General features: G+C 51.4%; 1 protein-coding gene across 1 annotated transcript in view; it reads left to right on the top strand.

Moving 5' to 3' along the window:
- SLIT3 (slit guidance ligand 3) overlaps positions 1–27,348 on the top strand; it is a 724,331-nt gene that overhangs the window by 594,334 nt on the left and 102,649 nt on the right. The window contains exons 13-16 of the mRNA XM_069555989.1: positions 11,494–11,637; positions 13,019–13,182; positions 24,565–24,715; positions 25,914–25,988. Of these exons, the coding sequence (XP_069412090.1) occupies positions 11,494–11,637; positions 13,019–13,182; positions 24,565–24,715; positions 25,914–25,988 (534 nt within the window). The remainder of the gene's footprint in view (positions 1–11,493; positions 11,638–13,018; positions 13,183–24,564; positions 24,716–25,913; positions 25,989–27,348) is intronic.

Genomic DNA, 27,348 nt, shown 5'->3' with positions numbered 1-27,348 from the left:
CCCTGTCTTCTGGGCGTCAGCCTCGCAGGAGCCACCTCCTTTAGCTGGAGTTCCAAAATCTTCAGTGCTTCCCAGACAGCTTCTCCCCCAGCTGGTGTAGAATCCTGTCCCGCACACGCTGGCCCAAACCCTGCTGCTCTTGTGCTGATGGTTTCCGTGGTGAATTCTCTTGGCGAACTGAAAAGGTCGGGAAGCGCTTTCTCTTTTTTTAACTTTGCATTTTATATTGAAGTATAACTGATGAACAATGTTGTGATAGTTTCAGGCGGACAGCAAAGGGACTCCAGCTATTTCTTATACTAAACTTCAGTCATGGCTTCTGCAAAACTCAGAAAAGGCTATTCTCATATTCTTCACATGTTTGAAAATAGTATGTCTCCCCGTAATTAATCCTACAGTTCCTGCAGACTTCCATCTGCATAAATACTGACTACGGACTTTAAAGTACAGACTTACCTCTGTATAAACACACATTTGTTGTTTAGTTCGAACAACCCTTATGATCTTTGAGGGTGTGAATGAATCTGCCAGCTTTCTTCCTTGAAACAGGCTGCTAGGGTGCAAGTCAGGGGCCCAGCTGGGCAAGAAGTGTGTTGAGAGATTCCACTGTAAGCTGTGGAGAACTGAAACTTCCCACATGGAGACATCTTAGAATCACGGTTAGGACAGGACACACCACTGGATGTGTACTCCCAACTCTGATCGCCTGAGACGTGACCTGTCCTCTTCTCCCAGGCTTCATCTACCCTCTTTATCACTGGAAACTTAGTGTGAAGGCTTAGATCTTCACCATTCCCCTGCCCACCCTGGCTCCTGGAGATTGTGATCCTGGGTGTATTTCTAGCCAAAATGCCCCCAGATTTGTGACTTTGCAGCTCAGGACTTGGCCCTCTCTAATGCAGGGAAGCAAGCAGCGAGCATGTCTCCAGAGCTGCCACTTCTTCCTTGGATGGGCGGTTTCAGGCTGCAGTGTTACAGCTCCCGAGGGGCCAGCTCATTCAGTTAGTGCTCACTGATTACGGGGCACACATGGGAGAGACACTCAGGTGGGGTGGGCAGTCATTTGAGGTGGAAGCTTTCACATAAATCCTGGCTCCAGTCGATGTTAAACCTGCTCCAGGAGGTCTTAATCCAAGCCAGACTGTCTTGGGGCTGGGAGAAGTTAAGACAACCCAGGCACCTGTTTGATTTTCTTGGAAGGCAGGCAAGACCATTGAAGGGTCTTGGAGTTTTCCAAGCAACCTGCCAATTACAGGGAAGAGAGCAGAACTTAACTCCCTACAGGTCACTTTCCCTCACCAGCTATTTCACTAGTACAGCTACTGCTGCTAATAACAGCTAACATTTATTGAAGACTTAATACGCTCCAGAACCTGTGCTAAGCAATTTCATATACATCACCTCATCTAACCTTTACAACCATGCCAAGAGGAAGGTATTATTGAGAGGCTCATTTTACAGATGTAGAAACTCAGCAACTGATGATGTAGGTAGCTTGGCCATTGTCTCTCAGTGTGTAAGTGATGGAGCATTGGAACCCGAGCACTCTGACCGTGGAGTCCCTGCCAGACTTCTGCGTCTGACCCAGTCGTGGGTCAATCTGCACAGCTAGTTTGGTGATACACAAAACAAGAATTCCTCACTGGCTCAAGCCAAAGAGGAAGTACCATGGAACTCAGCTCCTGTTGTTAGCCTCAGTCTAAATCATGGGCCCACTGTCTCCTGGGGCACTTTCCTCGAGTTCATTGTCCTCAGACCACTAAAGTTTGCCCTGAACTCAGTGAGAGGGCAATCAAGAAGCCGCTTGTTTTAAAAGACTGGGCTGACGTGAGATGATGAGAATTCTCTCCAGAAGTAGAAGCAGACTTACTTTGTAATGCGTTCCTTTTATTATTATTATTATTTTAAATTTATTTGTCTGCGCCAGTCTTAGTTGCAGCGAGATCTTTTTTGCCGCGTGCAGAACCTCACTGAGGCACGTGGGATCTTTAGTTGTGCCATTCGAACTCTTAGCAGCCTAGTTCCCTGTTATTGTTGATCAGCTGCTAAGCTCTGTCCCACTCTTTGTGACCCCATGGACTGCAGCATGCCAGGCTTCCCTGTCCTTCACCATCTCCCAGAGTTTGCTCAAACTCATGTCCATTGAGTCAGTGATGCCATCAACCATCTTGCCCTCTGTTGCCCGCTTCTCCTCCAGCCTTCAACCTTTCCCAGGATCAGGGTCTTTTCTAATGAGTTGGCTGTTTGCAATAGGTGGCCAAAGTATTGGAACTTCAGCTTCAGCGTCAGTCCTTCCAGTGAATATTCAGGACTGATTTCCTTTAGGAATGACTCATTTGATCTCCTTGCTGTCCAAGGGACTCTCAGGAGTCTTCTCCAGCATGACCAGGGATCAAACCCAGGCCTCCTTCACTGGGAGTGTGGAGTCTTGGCCGGGAAAGTCCCTGCCACGCACTGGTTTTGGCTGCTCCGGGCCTTCCTTGCTGCACGCAGGCTTTCCCCAGCTGTGGTACACAGGCGTCTCTCTGCGGTGGCCTCTTTGTTGCAGAGCACGGGCTGTAGGGTACACGGGCCTCAGTAGTTGCGGCGCATGGACTTGGTTGCTCCGAAGCACGTGGAATCTTCTCGGATCAGGGATTGAATCCGTGACTTCTGCATTGGCAGGCACATTCTTTACCACTGAGTCACTAGGGAAGCCTTGTCCTGCATTCTTGAGGGAGGAATTCGTCCCTCTCTTGTGTATCTGGAGCTTCCTAAGGGAAGCTGGATGGAGAAGGCAATGGCAACCCACTCCAGTACTCTTGCCAGGAAGTTCCCATGGATGGAGGAGCCTGGTGGGCTGCAGTCCACAGGATTGCTAGGAGTCGGACATGACTTCACTTCACTTTCATGCATTGGAGAAGGAAATGGCAACCCACTCCAGTATTCTTGCCTGGAGAATCCCAGGGATGGGGGAGCTTGGTGGGCTGCCGTCTATGGGGTCGCACAGAGTGGGATATGACTGAAGCGACTTAGCAGCAGTAGCAGCAGCAGCAAGGGAAGCTGAGTCTCTTAGGGAGACTTAAATTCTGGAATCATTCCATGCTTTGGTCACTGAGTGAATGGTTTATCCTTCTTAAAGGGTTCATCCCTCTTAAAGGACTGATTCAGAACCATGTAGCAATCAGATAGGCAAGTGTGACCCTAGTAGCTGTTGGGGAAGAAAGGAGCAAGCCAGATCACACAAGCCTTCCACCTCCTGAGAGCAGGTGCTGGCTCCCTTGTCTGATCTGTCAGTATCTCAGCTTCCCTCTGGTTGCCTTGCTCAGTCCTGTGTGACTCTTTGGGACTCTGTGGACTGTAATCCACCAGGCTTCTTTGTCCATGGGATTTCCCAGGAAAGACTCCTAGAGTGGGTTGCCATTTCCTCCTCCAGAGGATCTTCCCAACCCAGGGACTGAACCCATATCTCCAGTGTCTCTTGTGTTGCAGGCAGGTTCTTTACCCACTGAGCCACCTGGGAAGCCTCAGGAGGTTACCAAAGGTCAAAATAAATCCCTCATATTTCATATGGGAGGGGTGAGAGCATGTTTATTCTAAGACAAGAGAGTGGCCCTTATTACACTTAGTAGATAAAGAGTTTGGGGATGGCAGAGGGTTAATTCTAAAGAAAAATTTTAGAAGATACAAGGGGGTCAACTCTAAACACTGCAGCTTAATCAGGGGTCCAGAATGGCTCCCCTAATTGGCATCCTCACTAATAGCTTATGCCAGAGCTCAATAGTGGGAAATACTCACAGGGACACACAGTGGAGTTCTGTTTTCATAGCAGAGCCTTTGCGACCCATTGCTTTTTTTATTGGAATAAAATTGCTTTACAATGTTGTGTTAGTTTCTGCTGTACAATGAAGTGAATCAACTGTATGTGTACATATGCCCCCTCCCTTTTGAACCTCACTCCCACCCACCCCATCACACCCCTCCAGGTTATCCCATCCCACAGGGGCTGGGCTCTCTGGGCTCTCTAGCAGCGTCCCACTCGCTGCCTATCGTGGTAGTGCAGTGTATACGTGTCCGGGGCTTCCCAGGTGGCTCAGTGGTAAGGAACCCACCTGCCAATGCAGGAGATGCGGGTTTAATTCCTGAGTTGCGAAGATCCCCTGGAGCAGGGTATGACAACCTACTCCAGGATTCACGCCTGGAGAATCCCATGGACAGAGAAGCCTGGCGGGCTGCAGTTCATAAGGTCGCAAAGAGTCGGACACGACTAAAGTGACTTAGCACGCATACACGTAGACATGTCAGTTCTAATCTCCCAACTCTTCCCACCCTCTTTCACCCCCACTGTGCCCACACATCCACTCTCTATGCCTGCATCTCTTTTCCTGCCCTGGAAATAGGTTCATCTGCACCATTTTTTCTAGATTCCATTTATATGCATTAAGACGCGGTATTTGTTTTTCTCTTTCTGACTTACTTCATTCTGTATGACAGACTCTAGGTCCATCCACATCTCTGCATGATCCAGCAATCCCACCACTGGGCATGAACCCTGTAACCTATTCTTGAAAAATGATTCCCCTACTGGAGGAGACAGAGAAAGGGTTACGCCCTGAGGTCGTCGGTACCATCTTTCCCCTGCATAGCATGATAAATACCTGAGTGTTTATGAGACAGAAACTGACCGCGCCCTCCCCTCCCCCGCCAGCCTCACTTTGAGAAAAGGAGGTTCCATGAAGCACCCAGGTTCCTGGCAGGAAGCTGGGCTCATCCTCCTGTCCCATGGTCTGTCCCGGGAGGGCTTCGCTTATTCTCCAGGACGTGGCCGCTACCCTCTTTCTTGACACCAGTTTCCTAAGAACACCTTGTGCATCAGGGTTTGCATTATGCTTTTGGCATTTGCAGACAAACACAGTATAAGTAGGAGGAATAGCCTTAAACTGCTGTCTTCTGCAGACCTGTGGGCAGATGTGGAGAATATAAATATCATTCAAATGAGAGCTCAGGCCACTGAATCAATGTGTGAACCACTGGCGTTGCCAAGGTGATTTTGATGCAATTTATCATTAAATCTGACTCCAGAGGTTGGTGTTTTCTCAACCTCATGGCAAAGGCTGTAAGCTCAGGGGAATCTTAAAGGAGGAGAGGATGTGGGCAAGAGTGGTAGCTAGAAAGGGGGCCTCAGTGGTCCTCTGTCCCATTACTGCCCCTGTAGCCAGAGATGGGAGCAGAGCCAGTCATGAGAAAAAACAGCTGCTGCCAAGTGAACCCCAAACTCGTGGCCTCTTTCAGGAGACTGAGGGTGGGGGTCAGGGTGAACCTCACTTCCCTGCTGTGGCCCATCTCCTCCCGTTACCTGGACCCTGAGAGGAGGAGGCTACAAGCTGCTGTGAGTGATGGAAGCCCCTGGGATTCTTCCGGTCCAGCCAGGCCTGATCCCCCTGCAGGCCTGGAGGCAGGGGCCCGTCCTCAGCCCAGACCCAGGACTCTGGATATTTTATTCCCATCTCTCTCCCCCCGCCACGTTCCAGCTCTGACACTCTCCATGGATTCTGTTGCCCACCTTGCTTTTTCTGAAGGCAACAACTTCTGGAAAGGATAATCTCTCAGCAGCATTGTTAGGTTGGTTAGTCAATGGGCTGAGTGCTAATACCTCTTGACATGGAACATATGTGGAAGCTGAAAATGCTCGGTGAAGAGGGGGTAGCAGAGTGCCTCGCAGAGCTAATGGTCAGACATAAATGTAGAAGGGGATGTGTGCATGCTCCACTCTCCTTGATCTCCTCTGAGGGGAGCATGGCTCTCTGCTTTCATTTCATTATAGAATCATCACTAAGTCAATGGGAGGGGCCACAAAAACCCTACTTCCAGCTCCTCCCATAAGCTGCAGGCGCTTCCCACAGTCGGAATAGGAGCAAAGTCTTCGAACTAAAATAGCATGGATCCAAATCTCGACCTACTGCTTGCTAGTTGTGCCACTTAAACTCTGCGTGTGCCAGAGGGATCATCTGTCGGACAGAGGGGCCACTTACCTCTTGAGGCTGTTGGGAGATTCTGCAAGTTGATATTTGTAAAGGGCTGGGAGAGCGCCTGATCACACGTAGTGTTCATTACCTGTTAGGTCATGTGGCCCCAGGTTCACCTGACTGGATCATCTCAACCCCTCCTCCCCACCAACCTCCATCTCTTTTCTGTTTATATGGCCTCTGGGTTTCCTTTGCAAGGTGGGTCTAGGAGCAGATGGCCCCGATAGATGGTTGGATCTGCTTCTGGGGAAATATTAATGAACAGAATATACCTCCAAGCCCTTCCCCTCACTGGATCCACCAGGCCGTCAAGCTGAGACCTAGCTGGGGATCAAAGCTGGGACCCTGAGTACTGTCTCTTGTGCGAGGTGAACCGGAGCGTCCCGTCTTGCATAAGGGAAGCCGTTGTCTCTGCTCCCTCGCTCTCCCCTGGTCTGCCTCGCGTGAGACTCCAGGTGAGGGGAGTACAGGGCCAAGCGTACCAGCTCCCCAGTCAGCATTTAGTCAGTGGGCTCTGAAGGCTGAGACCCTGCTTGGCACAGGTGCAGGCCACTCAGGGAAGAGCCTGCCATTGTGCCCATGGAAGTTTAGTGGGCATTTCAGAGGGCGTCCCATCCCACCCGCCTGGTCCGGGCACTCCCTAAGAGCCCGTGGGACTCCTGACGCCTCTTCACAGCCAAGAGGCAAGCAGTCTTCCAGACCCAGCCAGACCTCCGTCAACTTGAAGTGTGCCCAGGTGCATTCCCAAGCTAGCAAAAATAGCTCCCCTAGGGACAGGGAATACCTTCCACCAAGTGCAGGGGCAGAATATGGGTTTTTCTCTCCATATGGTGGGTGAGAGATGAACTTTGCACTCAGATAGACTGGAGCTTCACTATCGCCTTGGTTAAATCCACTGCCGTTCTGACCCTCAATTTCTTCATCCTCGAAAATGAGGATAATCGTAGTGCTACTGTGAGGGCGAAAGGAAACACTACGTGAAAAGTGCTTTGAAAGACCTTTCACACAGGGCTGCTCACGAAGCTGCAGTCTCCCGAGACAATGCTACGTTATTGTTAATTCGCACAGCAGTTATACCACTGCTCCTCAAAGGGGGATGAATGGGGACAGATGGAGCGGCCTTGATGAGACAGAATCAATCCCTCCATTGAAAGAGGGAGAAGGCTTGTGTTCCTAACTTCTTACAGAATTGCTGAACCCCATTTCAAATAGTTATTGTCTCTTTGCTCCATCATAGGGCGGGTTTTTTTTATTTAGTATTTTTAGGCTGTTTGTTTTTTTTTTTTTTTTAATTCTCCTGCAGCTCTTGTCCTCATTCCAGATAGCTCAGAGATCCTTTTATGGAAGCCAGACTGAGCTGAGTAGCTGCCAACCTTCCTCCCAGAGGAAGATGGGACAGAGGACAGGCTGTTAGGTGCTGCTGGGGATCAGTGAGGCGGTCCTGGGCATCTAAATCTGGATAAGCAGCTTAATTTCATCTCCCCCTGCACCTATGTGTCTTGCCTTAGGGAGCCAAGCGTTCCTGGAGAATAAGTGACCCCGAGGCACTGCCCTTTTGTGTTTCTTTCTGCTCCTGCTGCACGCGCTATCTTTGCCTCATAACTGTGCCAGCCTGGCTGTTTTGATGCCTTCCATCTTTACAGTAGCATTTCCTAGGCTGAGAGGTCTAGGAGCAATGGGGAACAAAAAAGCTTCTGGATCAAAACAAGAAGCCTTGATAGTCCTGATGGGTGAGGAGCATTGCCAGAGTGGCCTGCAATCTGGATGCCCTTTCAAGGCGAATCGGAACACCACTCCACTCTCCCCGCGGCCACCCTCCTTATCTGGTGTCTAGCATTGCCCAGAACCAAGTTCTGCAGTTTGGCTTTGTGAATCTGCCCTCAGGTCTCAAATTTCAGCTCCTACTCAGACAAGGCAGGGAGAATAAGCTTGAGTTGTTGTTACTGTTGTTGTTCAGCTGCTAAGTCACATCCAACTCTTTGAGACCCCATGGACTGCAGCACGCCTGACTCCTCTGTCCTCCACTATCTCCCAGAGTTTGCTCAAATTCATGTCCATTGAGTCCATGATGCTATATAACCATCTCATCCTCTGCCTGCCTCTTTTTCTGCCTCAGTCTTTCCCAGCATCAGGGTCTTTTCCAACGAGTCGGCTCTTCACATCACGTGGCCAGAGTCTCAGAGCTTCAGCTTCAGCATCAGTCCACTTGAGAGGGGCAAGCACTAGGGAACAGTGAGGACGGTGGCCCACGGGGCACATGTCTTATCTAAAGAGGGCAGCTGCTCCCTGACTGCCTCCAGGAGACCCAGTGTGACTAGGACATCTGTTTTGGTTTTTTTCCTGGAGAAAATAAAAATCTTTTATGTTCTGTGTGTGTGTGTGTGTGTGTGTGTGTGTGTGATAGAGAGGAACAGAAATATCCAGATTTTTTAAATTAAAATATAGTTTACAGTGTTGTATGTTTCTGTTGTTCAGCAGAGCGATTCAGTCACACGTGTGTGTGCATATGTAAGTGTGTGTGTGCATATGGTCTTTTTCACATTCTTTTGCACTATAATTTGTTATAAGATATTGAATATAGTTCCCTGTGCTATGTAGTAGGACCTTGTTGTTTATCTGCTTTATACACAGTAGTTGGTATCTGATAATCCCAAACTCTTAATTTATCAGTCCGCACCCCGCTTTCTCTTTTTATAACCATGAGTTTGCTCTGTCTGTGAGTCTTTCTGTCTTGTAAATAAGTTCATTTGTATATATTTTAGATGCCACATATAAGTAATATCATAGTTTTATCTTTCTCTGTCCAACTAACTTCACTTAGTTCGATATCTTTAGGTCCATCTGTATTGCTACAAATGGCATTATTTCACTCTTTTTATGACTGAGTAACATCTCACTGTGTAGATATGCGTATACTGCACGTCTCTATCCCTTCACTGTGGATGCACGTCTAGGTTGTCTCCATGTGTTGGCTGTTGTAAATAATGCCTCATGAACATTATGGGGTGTGTATCTTTTCAAGTTTTGTCTGGATACATGTCCAGGAGTGGGATTGCTGGATCATATAGTAGTTCTATTTTTAGATTTTTGAGGAACCTACATGCTGTTCCCCATAGTTGCTGCACCAATTTATGCTCCCACCAACAGTGTAGGAAGGTGCCCTCTTCTCCACACTCTCTCCAGCATTTGCTATTCATAGACTTTTTAATGATGGCCATTCTGACTGGTATGAGGTGACACCTCAGGGCGGCTTTGTCTCCACCTTCAGCACACTGGGAGGGCTGGATGAAAAGAGTTGCATGCGGCACGTTGCAGGATGCTGCAGAGAGTATCTCTCCTTAGGTCATGAGAGGAGCACCTCTGACCTAGTCTCTTTACCTCATTCAGTATTTCCCTCCAAAGGCCCTGAACGTCAAGCTTTGGAACAAATCATTCACCACTTACTTTATTTGTCTTTAGCCCGATTGGATTCTCTCTCTCTTCTCCCTGTTTCTCTGTTCCATAGCATCTTCCACCACCCCACCCCACCCCACCCCCAACCCCGCCTCCCGCCGACAAATGGAGTGACTTTGAGTAAAATTTAATATACAAAGCGTAGGAAATTCTTGGGGGGAAATTGCTACGAAGGGATAGACAGATGGACAGGGTAGATAAAGCACTCATAAAGAAGAAAGAAATCCTCCAGAGACCTCAGTTACCATAACTGCTTTCAGCATACTCCTAGGAAATGCATGACCTTGCACAACCCCCCCTCTCTCTCCCAACTCTCAGCCTCAGTTTCCTCACCTGTAACATGTGAGGCTGGCTCTGCCCCTCTGCCTAGGTGACTGTGAGAATAAGAGGATGTCAGGAAAGCACATTGGAAAACACAAAAAGTCTTCTAGTAATGTGAGCTTTTTGTTCTACTGCGAGGCAGGAGGCCACCTGTGAGAACCCTTGGGACCCCTGCCCATCATTAGCCAAATTAAGCAGGCGGTGCTTCCTCTTGTCACCACCGCAGCTGCCTGCCTCGCACAGGATGCTCAGGGGCCCCGCAGCCGTGGAGAGGTGGCATGGTTGGCTGAGCTCCCACGGCAGCCCCTCCATTACCAACTCTAATCTTCTGGACCTCGGCACCAGGAACTCTGGAGGCAAACCAGCCATGATGTATCTCTCAGGTCCTTCCCCAGGAGGGAAGCTCTGAGCCAATGTTAAAAAGACAAAATTTTACAATTCAGGATTTTTGCTGGTCAGTTTAGTAGCCCCTCAGTTTCATTCAAGAGCGAGTGAGAAATAGTTTCACATGAGTTTGAAGGGCACAGCTCATCAGTCTAGGATCATAAAGGGTTTTTAGGACCCAAAGTGCTTGCCTTGGCAGCCACGTCCTGAAAACCACTCCTGCAATCCTCAAGGCTTCACTCTTGCTGGGCCAGCCTTTTACCAGAAAGCTTTCTTTTATGGCTTAGTTCGTTTTTGGTGGGGACAGGGTTCTGAAGAGCTAAAGCCACAGCCGAAGAGGGGTCCCTCGTGGATAGGAAGGCTGACTCTGGGGGATCGGTGTCACCTTAGATGAGTGTGGCCCCCTGGAGTCAGAGCTGGAGCCAGTTTATTTCTTAATAAGTGCTTGGGCTAAGTACTAGGAATAAAGGGAAGAATAAAATATATATCATTTGTGTACTATCTTGAGTAGGAGGCAAATGATAAACAACAAATATCTTTTGATCACAAGTTGAGAGAAGGGCTATGAGGGGAGTAAACGGGGTTATGATGGGCGATCGTGGGGTCACACTGGAAATGAGGTGGTCAGGGTAGGCCTGTCTAAGGGGGTGGCGTCTGAGCTGAGATACAGAGGAGGAGAAGGAGTCTCCAGATGAAAGGGGTAGAGAGTATGCTCAGAAGGCCTGGACCAAAGCACATGGCATATTTGCAGAATCCCGAGGGCTCCTTCCGTGTTTGTGTGTGAGAGAGATTGAGCCTGTGTGTGTGTGTGCACTCATGCCTGCCCATGGCTGAATTTTTTCTGGGAGGATGACCTACAGCTTTCAGCAGATTCCCAATGGAATCAGTGATCCAAAAGAATTCTGAGGAATTTTCTGAATAAAAATTACCTCTTAGTCAGTCAGCTAAAGCTTCCAAGCAATTGTGCCAAAGATTTCTTTCTTTCTTTCTTTTTTTTTTAAGACCTGGAGGCTCTGCCTTCTACAGTAGAAAGTGGAGCATGCAGGGTGCGATTTCCGGTCTTCCTCCAAGGGCGTGGGTGCAGGGGAAGGCTCAAGGGGTTGGTGTGCCACACAGCATCTGTGGTGCACGGCTGCCGGTGCCTGGGTGTGATAGGAGATCCCGTGGCCGGAGGCCTGCAGGTCCCCTTTCTCTGGTTGGGGCCGGGGAGGGGGGGGGGGCGGGGTGGGGAGGCTGGCTGTCAGGAGGATGCTCTGAGGCTGGCAGCCCCACCCCTGCTCCGCAGGCCTCACCGGGATGAGGGAGTCAGCGGCCTCTCTTCTGTCTGCAGCCTCCTCAATGCCAACAAGATCAACTGCCTGCGGGTGAACACGTTCCAGGACCTGCAGAGCCTCAGCCTGCTCTCTCTGTATGACAACAAGCTGCAGACCATCAGCAAGGGGCTCTTTGCCCCTCTGCAGGCCATCCAGACACTGTGAGTATGTCAGGAGTGCCAGCACAGGCCCAGGCCGCCACCAGCGTCCCAGAGCGCACTCACAAGCCACGCAGAGCAGGCACGTCCCAGAGGAGCCCCAGAGCCCAAGTAAAGCATTAGCAACAGCTCTGCAGGCCTGTCCTGAGCGCTCACGCCATGCTCACTGCCCCCATGGGATGGCTTCCCTGTATCCAGACCACTAAGCCTCGCAACCACCCCAGGAGGCAGGTGCTACTGTGATGCCCCATTTCTGTGTTAGGAAACCAAGGCACAGAGAGGTGAGGTAACTTATTCAAGGTTGCACAGCTACTAAGAAGAGGGTTTGAATCCAGGCCAAGTGGCTGGCTCACCTGCTGTCTTAACCACTCTGGGTGCTGTATTCTCTCTGAGCAGGCTCCGCCTCTGCTGAAAACTCCTTCCTTCCCGCTAACACCTGTCCCTCTCCACACCACAAAGCCAAGTCTCTGGGACAGGCACCTTGTACCAGAGTTCAGGGGTATTTCACCTCCCTCTTTTGAGAGGAGTTCCTCACTTCCAAGCATGGTGTACGTGCGTGCTAGCTTGCTTTAGTCATGTCTGACTGTTTGCAACCCTATGGACCATAGCCCACCAGACTCCTCCACCCACGGAATTCTCCAGGCAAGAACAGCAGATGTTCATAAACAGTTCCATTAGACGGATGACACCTGAGTACAGATTTCAGCCTGTGTTTCTGATGGCTCCACCCCTCAGCTTAGACCCTCACCCCAGTGCCAGGCCCGACCACGATCCTGGGGGTTTCTGGAGGCCTTTTGAGTCATCTAGCCCTCACTGCCCCTGGAGCTGGAGACAGGAGCCACAGAGAGTAAGGACAGCTGCCGCACACTGAAGCCCGACTGCGTGCTGAGCACTGCGCAGCGCTGTGGAGAATTTTCTCAGTGAGCCCATGGTGCTGACGCCCCTGTGATGCTGAGGATAATAACAGCAAAACCTGCTACTATAAATGGAACACCCGTCCTGTGCCCGATGCCACACCAGCTGCTTTATGCACCGGGTGTTTCTGAGCTTGGAAAATAAAATTCAGTCTACTCTCTGCATAAACCCTAAGCCTGCAGCTTACTATGCCTGTCCCCCCCTGGGTGGGGAGGGTTAGGAAGGCTGATGCCCCAGACTGGGTGCCAGCTGCACCTTGACTGGCTTTTGCCAACAGCTGGCCTCAGGGCCCCATCCAGGTCTTGTCTAGAGGTCTTACCTTAGCAGCTCTGGCACCCCCCCCCCCCCGAGGCCTCCTGGGGCACTGAGGGAGGGAGCCTGGAGCTGTATTATCAGCACCCATATCAGGGGGGCAGTGGCAGAACAGAGTCCCGAGGGCCCCCCTAATGAACTCCTGTCCCTCTCGCAGCCACTTGGCCCAAAACCCATTCGTGTGCGACTGCCACTTGAGGTGGCTGGCTGACTACCTGCAGGACAACCCCATTGAGACCAGCGGGGCCCGCTGCAGCAGCCCACGCCGGCTGGCCAACAAGCGCATCAGCCAGATCAAGAGCAAGAAGTTCCGCTGCTCAGGTAATCAGGTTATGGGGCTGGGCCCCACCTTCCGACTCAGTTCAGCAGCCCCGGAGAGGCCGGTAATCCAATCTGGAGGACATCGCCGGCTGTAATGGCTCCTGGGGAGCATCTCTGCAAATTAAATTGGGGAAATTCAGTTAGCCCTGCAGAAAACCAATTAGCTTATGGATTTAAAATAAAACACACACACACAATACAAGCACTGGGAGGAGGAGGGGTGCGATTTTGGAGAGACAGAACCCAGGCAGCCACGGATCTCCAGAGCCAGGTGGAAGCGAGGCCATGAGGCAGCATGGACACATGTGCTGTCAGAGGATATGATTGACTTCCTGAGCTTTTAGTTTCCTAACCATGCTCCCCAAGTGGCACATAGAGAAATAAATCTACCCCAGGCCAGGCTGCGGGAAGCATGCAGTCCTAGGGGCTTCCTCTTGCCCTCGAAAGCCACCTTTGGAACATCCCTTAACCCAGAGTGTAAGTTTCACAGACATGTCTGCTTCTCCCCTCCACCCTAGACGGGTGCTTACTGATCCCGGAGAGAACCATAGAGAGTGTTGCTCAGGAAGAAAGCACAGCCTTGCTCTCTAGTTTTCAAGCTCTCTCTAGAAACCTTCATCCCTGCTGTATCCGGATATGAAGCAGGGGGTGAGTGGCAGGCAAATTCTCAGCTCATCTTGGAGACAGAACTTGTTCTTGACCCACGAGCTGGATGAACAGGCAGTTAGAAATGGCTGTCATTTCTGTTGTTTGCTACTGCAGAAAAAAAAAAAGAAAAAAATCACCAAGCTGCTCTGTGCTCCCAATGGTGAGATGTTGATAGTATGTTGGGAGCTCTGTGCTCCCGTGGTGAGGAGGGGAGAAGCCAACCCTCGCCATCTGTGTGTCGTCAGGAACCGGTCTTCTTCCCCTGTCTGAGCGTCCTGTGTAGGTGTGTTTCCTGGGGAGAAAGCCGGCATGGATCCTAGTCGCGGGAGGAGAGCAGCGGGCCAGCCTCCGCCTCTTCTTGTTGTTCTGATCCTCTGAGTCAGATTCTTCAGTCTGTGTCTCCAGAATGATAAACTTGGGCTGTCTTATTTTTTTCAGCAGAAGCCAATACCTCGAGGGGGCTTGGAGGGACCCCAAGGACTCTGTGGCAGTCTGAGACACTGATCTCAGTTTGTCTTCCCCAGAATAACAGTGTTGATTACAGAGCAGTCTCTCACCCCTGAGCACTGTGCTCAGGGCTCCTAGTTGGCCTTGCTTCTTCCAGGAGTCACGGGAGATTGTTCTCGGAGGGACAGGGGTCTTGAAGCAGGATTTTATTTCCCTGTCCAGGGATTGAACCTACCTGCCAGTCCACCAGGGGCTAGAGTCCAGAAGCCAAGTTCCCTGATTCTTATCCCAGTTTGAAAGCAAAACTGTTTCAAGGAGGTAAAAACTGCAGCACAGGTACAGAGTTTATTATTAGAGACAGCACAACATATGGGAGAACACGCAGAGAAGCAGTTTATTTATTTAAGTTGGAAGCAAGACAGAAATACATACCCAGAAAGGAGCGCAGATGTCCTGAGTGAGCAGTGAAGTAAAGAGAGGATTTAAATCACTTATATCGGACAGTCTTTCCAGGTCTTTGTTTACCTTTGGCTCATTATCTTGTTTCTTTCTCTACACCGGACTCGTTCTTGGACCAAGATGTGTGTGCAAATTTTTGCCTAGACGGCTCCCTCCACAGAGGTCTATGGATGGATATCCACACTAATTATGGGGTGGTGCCCCCTCCATTTTTGACCCCAAAGGAACCTTCCTGTGCATGTGCAGACAGGGGAGTCTTCCTTGACCTCAGGACTGGGCACTTTATCTCTTTTCTTCAGCAGAGCTCAGCTTCTGCCACTAGCTTTGTCCTTGGTGTGTCTAGGTGAGAATAAAGCTTAGATTTCACTCCGCTTGACAAACATCAGGTGTCCAGCCCAGGGGCCCATCCGTCTCCTCCCTCAAAAGCAGCAGGAGCGGTCCCCTGGCTGCAGCAGCAGGAGCTGAGTGCTCAGAGGTGAAGGGAAAAGCCATGGTCACAGCAAGCAAACTGTAGGGGCAGGCTCGAACCCAGGGCCGGCCTGCCCCGCCACACCGTGGAGCACGTGGCAGGGCAGGGCCTTTGGGAAGGAGGCCCCGCTGCTACGGTGACTGCCTCCCCCAGCCTGTGGCCCCAGCCCCAGGCCCTGCACTGCTTCCTTAGGTCCCTCCTTGGGGCCCACAGCGTGTCGGGGGGCGCGTGCTCTCTGTCTCGGTGCCCTGAGGCACAGCCATCTTTTCCCCAGGCCCCTTCCTCATGACTTACGCCCCTCATCCCTCCCGCCCCCTCTGTTCCTACCCATGTCTAGCCAGGGCTGAGCTAATTAGCTCAGACAAGCAGTTGTGCCCAAGAAGAGGGGTGATAAGATGCCAAGGAGGCAGGGTGCTGTCTACCCACCCCAATCCCTCAGTCTCACGGGGGTCTGGTCCTGATCTCAACATCCTGATTGACGCCAAGACCTTGGGGCATAGAGCAGGGTGGAGCCAGCCCATGGGTCAGCCATTGGCTCAGAATGACTGTAGGCTGGGACTGGGGATGAGGTACAGACAGAAGTAATTAGGAGAAAGAGGAACCAGCCAGCAGACCTAGAAACAGTAGAGCTTGGTTCCAACTCTGGCTCTGCCACCAGCTTCCTACGTTCGCACTGGACACACGGGTCCCCAGCTTCCAGGTCGCAGACCTGTACCTCCTGTCAGACCAGCAGCAGCATTACATTAGAAATAAAGGGCACGGTACATGTGATCCCCTTTATCATCCTGGAATCATCCACCCTGTCCCAGTCAGTGGGAAAACTGTCTTCCACGAAACCAGTCCTCAGTGCCAAAAAGGTTGGGGCCTGCTGTGAGGAACCCTGTCTTCTTTTCCTAGGTGAGGGAGGAATGATCGGGAATTTTAAAAAGGAACAATTAGGGAGGGCTTCCCTGGTGGCTCAGTGGTAAGAATCTGCTTGCCGATGTGGGAGACATGGGTTCTATCCCTGATCCAGGAAGATCCCATGTATCTCGGAGAAGCTGAGCCTGGGAGCCACAACTGCTGAACCTGCGCTCTAAAGCCCAGGAGCCGCAACTACTGAAAAAAATATTTTTAATTAAAAAAAAGAAAGAAAGAAATAGGAGAAAGGGACAGGGTTTTTTGACTTACCTTGTCTAAAATATTTTTATTCATCAATACTAAGCGGAAAGGTGATTCCTATAAAGGTAGAGAAAGGGCAGTGGTAATCCTGACTACAGACAAGAGAGGTTGAGAAAGCTAGGTCCTGATGAACTCTGAAGGCCTTGGCTTGGAGAGACACTGGGACCCAGACCTGCTCAGCCTTGAGGGATGCAGAAGCCGTGGCTCTGAAGCTGTGTGTTGCCAGGAAGCTCAAGAAGAAAGAAGGGAGGGGCAGGTGATATGTACTGAATTTGACAGATAACAAGTCTGCATTTTACTTTCCCCTAAAAGCACCCCTATTGCAAAAACAGCTGATGTAATTAGGAGCCAATTTAAGGGCTGGTACTGCAATGCATAAAGCCCCTCCTTAGGCTGGGCTGTCTGGCTTCCCAGCTGCTCTGTGTCTGCCTCCATCAGCCACATCCGATGCCCTAGGCAGCAAGATCGGGTTAGAGGTGAGTGCTGCGGTAATCTGACCATCAGATTAAGTCTTCAGAAGGCACCATCTGGCTGCCTGAGACCCCACGCCCATCCTCAGGGGAGCACTTGGAGGTTGGAAAATGCTGTCTGTCTTCTGACCTGCCTCCTCCACTTTGTGTGTGGAGATTCAGTGGGCGAGAAACTCATGCTGAAAAGTACAGAGTGCCATCCTCTCTGTCCTCGTCTGCGCAGAAATGGCACAGAGCAGGACACTTCTCAGGGCACCACAGAGCTTTAGAGCCCCTGGGGGTCACTCAGGCCATGCTAGAGAGCCAAGGCCGGCAGCAGGAAGTCTTATCTGAGATTATAGAGTAGGACTCTCAGGATAGCGCAGCGGCAGAGAATCTGCCTGCCAGTGTAGAGACGTGAGTTCGATCCCTGGGTCAGGAAGATCCCCTGGAGGAGGAAATGACAACCCATCCCAGTATTCTTGCCTCAGAAATCCCTTGGACAGAGGAACCTGGCAGGCTACAGTGCATCAGGTCACAAAGAGTCAGACACGACTGAGCAACTAAACCATAACAAACAACAACATTCTCAGGACAAGATCTATTACCCAGGCCTTCTAATGTCGAGAAGATTCCTGATCACTTTTCTCCCAGGTCCCTCCATTTCCTTCTGTTGAGGGAAACCAAAGAGAATCAAACCAAACCAATCTGAGGGCTGCTGTTGCAAAGCATAGAGGCCCTCCTTAGGCTGGGTGTCTGGCTTCCGAGCTGTGTCCGAGAGGAGAAGCAGAAAGAGATTTTAAGGCTTGGGGATAGGGGCGTGAACGGATGGGTTTTCCCTTCTCTGGCACTGAGGGCCTGATCAAACTTGAGCATGAAATTCTCAGACCAGAGTGTTGGCAGAGCTCTGCCTGACTGGCGGAGGGGAGAGGGAGGGACAAAAGCAGAGCTGAGTCTAAATGTCAGTGGCCAACTCTAGCCAGCCAGAGAGGGCTTAGCAAGAGGCGGGACCAGGTGCAGAGCCGTAGAGTGATTTGGCCTAACCAGTCAGTCACAGCAGATAACCTCTACGCTGTCAAGATATTGCCGCCATCTTTCCTACAATCATACCGTAGAGGAACGGTGACCCTGTCCCTCCTGTCAGAGGGCAGGACACGGAGGGTCCCAGTCACCTAGCCCTGACTCTGGTCTCTTCAGGATGCCTGCCTCTCCTCCCCGTGGCTTGGGCGGGAGTTCACGAACACCACCCCCGATCTAGTGCAGACGAGGGTATAAAGGCTGAGCACCCTCATCTGGGCCATGGCAAACAAAACGATTGGTTGTTGGTCTCTCCAACCCACTTCCTGATTCACAGTCAAGGAGGAAATCAGGAAGGACCCTCGAGTCTGGTACCTCTCACTTCCTTTCCTTCTCTCCGTCTGAGAGAGGCACCCCGCCATAATGGTTGGGCTGCGGGTTTCTCAGCCCCAGACCCAAGGCCCCAGAGCGGCCCTGACCCCCCCTGCTGGGAACACACACCATGTCTCCGTGCCACATCCGAGTGATCTGGAGTGAAGGTCTTACGCCAGACAGCTTCTGGGGCCTTGAAGGATCCTGAGGAGACAGCAGAGGGCCTTGTACTGAAGAGCCCTGCAGCTCTGCGGGACCACTGGGAGCGCAGCCTGTGTCTTTACTGAAGGCGCCAGGGGAACAGGGTTACAGAGGGGCGGGCCCGGCAGCAGAGAACGGAGAAGATGATCGAGTGGGGTGCAGAGTCTCAGTTCAGGCCTGTGGCGTGGTGACAGATGTTTGCGGTCTTAGTTCCCTTGGGAAGGATGTGTCCTGCCCGGAAACTCCAGAGTTAGGGGCGTCCCGTGGCCTCGCGTCGGTTCTCCTCCCTTCCTCCTGTCTGCCTGTGGCCGGGGCGAGAGGGCAGCGAGCTCCCGGTCTCTGGACGTGTTCCTGTGGAATCCCGCCCCCCGGTACTAATCACCCTCGGTGGGGCCTGCTCTGGCTTCCGCTGCTCCACGCTGCTTCCTCTGAGCGCTCCTGTCCTCTCTCTGACGCTGCTTCCTGACCTTGACTCTGACCAGTCGCCGCGGGGCTTTCCTTTGTGCTTGATCTAACCATGTGGTGGAACGATGGAAACGGAACATGGTTCTGTCAAGCACCGCGGAAAGCACCGCGCTCTCCTGCAGCATGGCCCGCCACGCCGGACACCTCTTCTCTGCTCTGGAGCACCGCACCCGCCTCCGCCAGACCCACCTCTCCCGGGCCAGCCTCTCCGCGGGCGGGGGTCCAGGGGCGGGGAGCAGTCGCGAAGGACTCACAGAGTGCCCCCCCTCCAGCTAGCAGATCCAGGCTGAAAGGGGGGCTGCAGAAGCCCACCGGGGCGGGGCAGGCCCAGATCTGCCTCCACGTCTCTGTCGGAAGGGAGTCGCCCTTCCCCAAGTCTAGTCCGAGCGCCAGCCAAGAGGAAGGTCTTCAGGTCTGAGACCACTGCTTTTCTTCTTCCATTTGAAGGGAGCACGTATACCCAAGGCATATGCCATTGGCTTCATCGAAGAGTCCCAGCCCAAGGTCATCTTCTCAACTGGTTTAACCTGAATGTCATGCTGGTGGTGACCCACCCCCTCACCCCCCATCTTTACCAGGAGCATTAGGAATTAATCTTGAGCATGAGAGTGGTGGGACACCCATGAGTCTGAGACACTGGGTGTAGCCTGAGGCTTCTCCTGGAACTGACCCCGCTCCTCGTGAGGACTTTGACCCTGGTCCCCTCACAGCCTAAGGTCCAGACTGTTGCCTTGAGCTGTCAAGCACAGTTAACATGAGACCAAAGTGCTGGGCTGCTCAGTGGCTCTAGTTGACTACCATGTAGACCTTTCTGCCTCTGATAATAAAGAGAGGGGTCTTGGGGCCTCCCGTTCTGTTTATTTCCTGATAGACCCAGCGTAACCAGAAGATGGTGGTGTTGGTTCATACCCTGCAGTCTGTATCCTGACCCACATGAGAGACGGCTCTGGCTTGAGCCAGGAGCTGAGCTCTGGGCTCCCATGGCAATGTGCGGCTCTTACTGTCTTCTCTCTCTCAAGTTATCCCCAGAGCCAGGGCCCAGCATTGCCGAGGCATGGAGAATCCTGTTTAACTCTGGATTCCTTTACCATGCGTTGAGTATTTACTCTAGACCCAGTGCTGAGCTATTTTACATCAACAGCTTGTTCAGTCTTCACAACAACCCTATCAATCCCATTTTGCAGATAAGTATCCCCTAGAGAAAGGAATGGCTACCCACTCCAGTATTCTTGCCTGGAGAATCTCATGGACAGAGGAGCCTGGCGGGCTACAGGGGTCGCATGAGTTGGACACGACTGAGTGACTAACACTTTTTTTTTATATTGAAGCACAGAGAGGTCAACTCACTTGCCCAGGGTCATCATATTCCAACATGAATACTATTTACAGCTGTAATCCTCAGCCTTCCCAGCTATGGACAAGGCCCTTTGCCTTGAATTACGAAATCAAAAAGACATTGACTTGACTTGATAGGATATTGAAAAAATCTTTTAACACCCCCTTTCAAGCTTCCTTCTGTTAACCACAAATGGCTTGAGCAAGAAAGAGAGCAGACACCCCTGTTTACACGGCTCCTCCCCACCAGCATGAATACCATACCAAGACCCATTTGGAACAGAACAAGTCCTCGGGCCCAGAGAAACCCCCTTTGCCTCTGAACAGAGGGGGCATGTCCAGTTTTCCTGGCCCTCCTCAGCTGGCTATGACCAGGAAGTACGCAGCTGCAGGCTGTGGCCATTTGCCTCTGCTGCCAGGCAGATGGCTGACTCATGTCTGACTCTGAGGGGCCGAGCTCACTAGGACAGCTGTCTGCCCAACCAGTCTCCAAGTTCCTGGTGAACAGTTGCTGTTTTCCAGCCAACTGATAGCTGGTCCCCCAGCCTTTGCCCGTGAGTGGATAACTGTATGCCTAGCACTGTTCTCTTGATTCCATTCATTACCTCTGACCTCTGCTTGTCCTTTCAAGCCAAAGAGCCCCAGCAAGCCTCCTGCTCCCCCCGGTTCCTCTTTCTGCTCCTTTCCGTCTTCTTTCATCCCACCCACCTTAGGGAGCTAGAAGAGGATAGTTCTGTGCGTTGGCCTTTTCTTGGTCCTGTGATAATGGTGCATCCATGACTTCTCTTCAACAAACTCATTGCCCAGAGGATGGTTCAGAATGCAGACTGCTCGTGACAGCGGCTACCCTGGGCCCAGCGCCAGCCTCAGAGCCGAGTCCGTCCAAAGAGTGGGAGCTCTGGCTCCTCACCTGCCCCAGGCCACAACCATGCCAGGGTGGCACGCATTCTCTCCTGGGAAGTGGCGGCAGCGCAAGGATTCATAATAAAGTCACACTGCTGTGCATTCCACTCCCCTGGTCTCTTAAAGTTTCTCCGTACTCATGTTCCAGGTGTCGTCATTCTGAACTGCCTGCCAAGGGGGAGGAGGGCTCCGGGGGCAGAAGCTGGTGAAATACCAGTTGACATCAGTTCCCCCAAGAGCCCGTTTCAGCCAGGGTCTAGTTTTATGGCCCTCCTTCAAATCCTCTGAGATCTCTCCTCTCTGAACTCTCCCAAAAAGAAGAAATGACAGCCTATTTAAGTTACTCCTCTCCTACTAAGTATTTCTGTCAGTGACGAATATGCATGGAGATTGAAATTGACTTTTAAAGCTCTAGAAAAGTTAAAAATACTTTTGGGTAGTTATGAGCATTAGGCATAACAAATGGCTCTGAGAAACCCTAGGTAATTTGGGTAATGAAATATGAAGTGATGGAGGTAGCGTTTAGGCTGGCCCTGGCTGGGGCTTGCAGCCTTTCCGTCTCGTGTGTACACCGTTATTAACATTTCTGGCTCCCGCTCATAGAAAACATCACACTCCAACCCCCTCATTATTACAATCCAGGGCAATAACAAAAACAGCAGGGGAAAAAATGTTGGGAAGAACATATTAGTCCATCGAATCTAATTGCAAAATCATTTCATTAAAATGGGTCGGAGCTCCATTGCAGAGGTCGGCCAGTCGTGGTCTAAGCATAGTACAGGGAGGGAGAGACTCCCGCTAACCACACATGCTCTCACCTTGATTAAAACGAAAACTCATTTAATCAGTGGCTGTCCCTGGCCACGGCCCAGGCGTGCACATCTTCAGGCTCATCGTGTTGGCGAGCAAACTGTCCTCCCTCCTGTCTTTCTGGCTTGGGTCACTCAGGGCTCCTCCATTTGCAAGGATCCCACTGTAGACACCCTCTCAGGGAGAAATACATGCATGCACGAAAAGCTTCTCGACAACCGTGGGGAACCCCCATCAGGGAATAAGAGAGTGCTGTCATTCGGCAGGGTCTGCACGATGCGATTTACCCAAGATTCAGCACACTGATGTGTCTGGGAGAAAATGGCCCAGGTCAGAGTTATTCAGTGGGATGGCTGCTGGCAAGCCAAGGGCAAGAGATTTACATAATACATTGGACCAGGAAGCCATCCAAATAACCGGGGACACCTGTGTGGATTTTGCTTCTACAAGCCTGGGATGAAATGGGGTGAAGGAGGTGGATGGGGAAGGAGCAGAGAGGAAAAGGAGACGGGTCCAAGCCTTGACCTTCTGTTTTAGGTAGATGATGTCCCTTCAGAATCAGAGACCCCCAAGTCTCTCCCCAATCAGGCATTACTGTGGGCAGAAAATGTGAGGAGTGAAAAAGCAGTCAGTGGAGACATTTCCTCCCTTCCTGTCTCCCCAAAGCCCACTAGCAGAAGATACCGTTCAGTTCACCTCCACCTGACCGTATCATCATTCGCAGGACTGAGGTTAAGGTTTTGTCCAAAAGCAGGTCTGCAGTAAGCATGGTATTGGTCACACGGCCCCTGGCGGCAGTCTGCCTGGGTTTGTTTCTCTGCCGCGTCCTGAATGACCTGCAGGCCTCGGTGTCCTCATTTGTAACATGGAGTCGTAATAGTCCCAGAGTGTGGGACGGATTTAATGGAGTCATCTGTTTGAAGTGCCCAGAATAGTGCCTGGCTCGTGATTCATGCTCCATACGTGTCCGCTATTATCACTCGCTATGCTGATTGGGCTTCCCTGGTGGTTCAGAGGTTAAAGCGTCTGCCTCCAATGCGGGAGACCCGGGTTCGATCCCTGGGTCGGGAAGATCCCCTGGAGAAGGAAATGGTAACCCACTCCAGTATTCTTGCCTGGAGAATCCCATGGACAGAGGAGCCTGGCGGGCTACAGTCCATGGGGTCGCAAAGAGTCGGACACGACTGAGCGACTTCACTTCACATGCTGATGGTAATGACCTCTGACATGTCACATGTTCTACTACGTCCTAGGGGAAAAAAGAAACAAAACAGAATCACAAACATCTGTAGGGCTCTTGACCCTTTTGACCCTTTCCCAGAAGCTCTCCACCATCTTGATCGTCCTTGAATCTTCATGACAACCCCTGTGAGATAGGGGCAACTATGTAATTCCCATTTTACAGGCAGAGAGATTGAGGTTTAAATAGAGACGTCTGGGCAGACCTATGCCCTCCACTGCCCAAATCTCTGTACTGCAGGTGCCCCATTCTGCTTCTAATATACTAAGATGGCCAAGGCCCCCCTCAGCCAGCCAGGCAATCAAGTGACATGCACATCCCCTGAAGCTCTGTGGACAGTTTATGTGCTGACACCCCATTTATGCACTGGACAAATGTTAGCCAAGCTCTTGTGCCTGTCATTGTGCTGATGATATGTTGAAGGTGAAAATAAAAGAGACTCAACCCCAATCAGCTGGCTCGTGTCTGATAGGAGAATCAGACCTTCCCTTTTATCTCAGGCAAGATTTGTGGTCTTACAGAGGTTTGCCCAGGTGCCAGGGGATCATTTCTGATCATTAAAGCAGCTCCTGAGGGCATCTCTCAAGACAGTGCATCGCTGGCCCTGTTACCATCGCTGTGCAACCTCAAGAAAAATTCAGTTCCAAACATTAATCTTAGCTCCAACTACTTATAGCTTACTGTAAGTGGCTTTTGACTGTAGTTAAACAGAGCTTCCTTTCAAAGGCAGCAGGCACATTTAACCCTTGCAAGAGCTGTGCTTGATTTCACAGTGTTTTAAGTATGAATTCATTACCAGTTTTTTTTTTAAAGAATTGTCAGGCAACCCTGAGCCAAATTCCCAAGCATTAGGGCAACAGGCATCAATTCCCCAGTACGCCAACTCTCATGATTACTTCCCAATGATAAAATTGTGTGTCAGTGGTTTTGATTGCTGTGTGCTGGACCCCTTTATCATTTCAGTCCCTGCGTTGTCCCTGAAGACAGCTGAGTCTGTTACCCGCTTCCCTGACCTCATTCCCACCCTTGGTATAGCTTTCATCAAAACCCCTTCAAAATGTTTTCAAAATGTATTTAGAGGGTCCATAGATGGTGGGCATCATGGACTAAGACACCCCTAAACTGTACACCAAATTCCCGATGTGGAAAAAGGTCTGTGTGACCCACGGAAGCTTAAGAACTCATAGAGCTTGTTAGACCTGAAAGTGTTGAATGATAAAGACCGAAGGGAAGCAAGCAGCCTGGAGGCTGAGGGGCGGGAGGCACGGCAGGGCGGCCGCAACCTGAGGGCAGTGCTGCCTCTGGCTCTGGACACCCCCCTCCCCAATCCATGTCCCCTTCCCCACTGCCCACAGCCCTGCCCCGGCCCGGGCTGGTGATGCTGATGCCCCTCTTTGGCCCCCCAGGCTCGGAGGATTACCGCAGCAGGTTCAGCAGCGAGTGCTTCATGGACCTCGTGTGCCCGGACAGGTGCCGCTGCGAGGGCACCATCGTGGACTGCTCCAACCAGAAGCTGGCCCGCGTCCCCAGCCACCTCCCCGAATACGTCACCGACCTGTGAGTGCCACAGGGGCAGGACCCCTGCACATCCCCATGCCCATCTCCCTGAGCCAGCTAGGGCACGGGTGGGCTTCTAGAGGTGATCCCTCCAGTTCAGTCACCCGGGTGCTCCTTGCTGTCTACTGCTTTCCAGCTGAGTGCAGACCCTCATGCCTCCACTGGGGACTGTTTACTTGCAAATAAAGACAGTTCATTCATTCTGCAAAGATTCTCTGAACACTCACTGGGAGTCAGGCACTGCCAGGCCCACCCATGAATAAGGCAGACCACCCTTCCTGGCCCTTGGGAAGCTTACGACATAACCAGAAAGATGGATACGACCTAAAGTGAGAAAACAGCGAGAACCATCAGATGTATCTGAGCCTCCGGCTATCTCTGCTAATAAAGAGGCGTTTACCCAGAAGTGAGAGAGCTCAAAATTCCAGCGTGGGGTGATGAGGGTGCAGCGGGTGGGGGCTGACACACCTGCGCCTGACTCCTGCCTTTTCCAGTTCTCCTGAGATTGGGCAAGTTGCTTCTTAGATCTGAGCATCAGATCCTGAGCTGTAAAGTGGAGGTGATGATACCTCCCTCCCACAGGGGTGAGAAAGAGGAGGTAAGAGGCGGCGAGCACAGGCTTCATCTTGAATCTGCATGGAGTAAGCCCCGTGTAAATGGTTGTTGTTATCATTCTCTTTGACTTTACAAATCACAATAGGGCCTTTCTTTGCCTCCTGCTCTCCCTGGGTTTGTATGAACATTGAGTGTGGAGTCCCTGAGCTGCCCTTAGCAGAGGGACGTGGTCAGGAAAGCGCTGAGTGGCTTGCAGAGTTGGAAGAATCTGGGGAGCCCTCCCAGGAAGTTTAAGTGGTGATTGGTACCCCTACAAAATGAAGGCAAATCTCTGGCCCTTGATTGTTCAAGTCCTGAGTGTTCAGCAAGTTGTATAGGCCCTTATCACAGGGGCTCCTCCACGCAGAGAAGCCTGGCCTCCCTTCCCGCCCTTCGAACACCCCTCCTCTTCACACACCCCTCCTCTCACTGCTGGGCGCCCTGTGCTGAAGAGTCATACAGGCAGTTTCTGCAGTGCTATGGACCCGGGCTGAGTGAAGCCCCGGCGTCAGCTTAGCTGAAGGCCTGGGAGGACGGGGGCCCAGTGGGGGAGGTGTCCCTTCCACAGCTCACCCACCCCCTCATCTGCTTGCTTTCCACACAGGCGACTAAACGACAACGAGATATCTGTCCTTGAGGCCACTGGCATCTTCAAGAAGTTGCCCAACCTGCGGAAAATGTAAGTCAGCCCCAGGACCTTGGTAGACCCTCTGTCTGCTCTGGCCCATCTCAGTCTCCCCCGTCAGGCCCCAGGAAGCAGGACACTGAGACAGGGCCACGCAGAGCCAGAGCATGCGTTCTGCACAACCCCTGAGCCTCAGCCCCTCTCCCCTCTGCCCATCCCTGCCCCCGACTCTGCACCCATCGTCTACCCCCACGGGGTGGTGGGAGGGACTCCACTGAGCACCAGCAGTGAGCTCAGGGGACCCAGGGTGCATGTGTTATCGCGGTCATGTCTGACTCTTGGCAACCCCATGGGCTCTAGTAATTTTTGTGAGACGACAGTTGGAAGGCCTGCTTTTAGAGAGACCCTAAAGGCCTCCATGTGGGTGTGACCCATTGGAGCAGAAACACCAGCTGCCTCACCTCCTTCATCTGCAGTCCCACTGGTACACAGCTGGACGCACTCCCCCCGCCTTCCCTTCCCCAGGTGCCCCAGTAGATGTGCCAGCATGGACAAGGGCCCCTTCACCGTCTAACTCCCTTCTCCTTGACCCTGCTCCCCGCCTGCACCAGGCACACCACATCTCCCAGCCCGAGCTTGTCTGCCTCTGGAACAAAGGAAATATGGTCGTAGCCTCATTATTCACAGGCCCTGTATTTGCTAACATTCATTTGTAATCTCAAAATCCATACTCACATGTTTTATGGTCATTCCTAAACATAGAGCAGCAAAAAATTTGAGTCACCCTACACGCATGCCCTCAGCTGAAACAGAACAAGGCCACGCTCTGAGTTCTTATTTCAGCTCCCAGACTGTAAACAAGTGTCCAATCCGCAGTGTATTTAGTGCCACATTTTTTTTGCATATTTGTGCTTTTGTAGGTGATTTCACTGTTTAAAATGGACCTAAAGCATAGTCCAGAAGGGCGGTGTGCTTTACGGAGAAAATTCTTGTTACATAAGCTTTGTTCAGGCAAGACTTCTAGTACTATTGGTTGTGAGTACAGTGTAAACAAATCAACAATATATATCCAACAAGATGTCTTTAAACAGAAACATGCATGAAACAAGGTTATGTATTGATCGGCTAACAAAAATATCGTGACCAGGGGCTCACAGAGACCTAACCCTCAATTTCCCCTAGAAGCGATGGTTTCTCATTCACGAATTCATCTTGCCTAGTGACTTTGTAGACCTGAAGCATGATGACTAATGAGAATTGTAACCCTTATTTTATGTTGCTCTCCACCCATCACATCAGTCCCCTTGAGGCAAGAAGGAAGGAGACTTTCCCTGCCCTGTGCAGCATCTGAATCCCATCAGAGCTAGTCGGGCTTTGTCCCTCCCTCCCTGCCTGCAGTTGCCACTGTGTCCGT

Source organism: Ovis canadensis, chromosome 16 (assembly GCF_042477335.2).
Source record: "Ovis canadensis isolate MfBH-ARS-UI-01 breed Bighorn chromosome 16, ARS-UI_OviCan_v2, whole genome shotgun sequence".
Classification (NCBI taxonomy): domain Eukaryota; kingdom Metazoa; phylum Chordata; class Mammalia; order Artiodactyla; family Bovidae; genus Ovis; species Ovis canadensis.
This window is presented reverse-complemented; position numbering and strand designations above follow the sequence as displayed.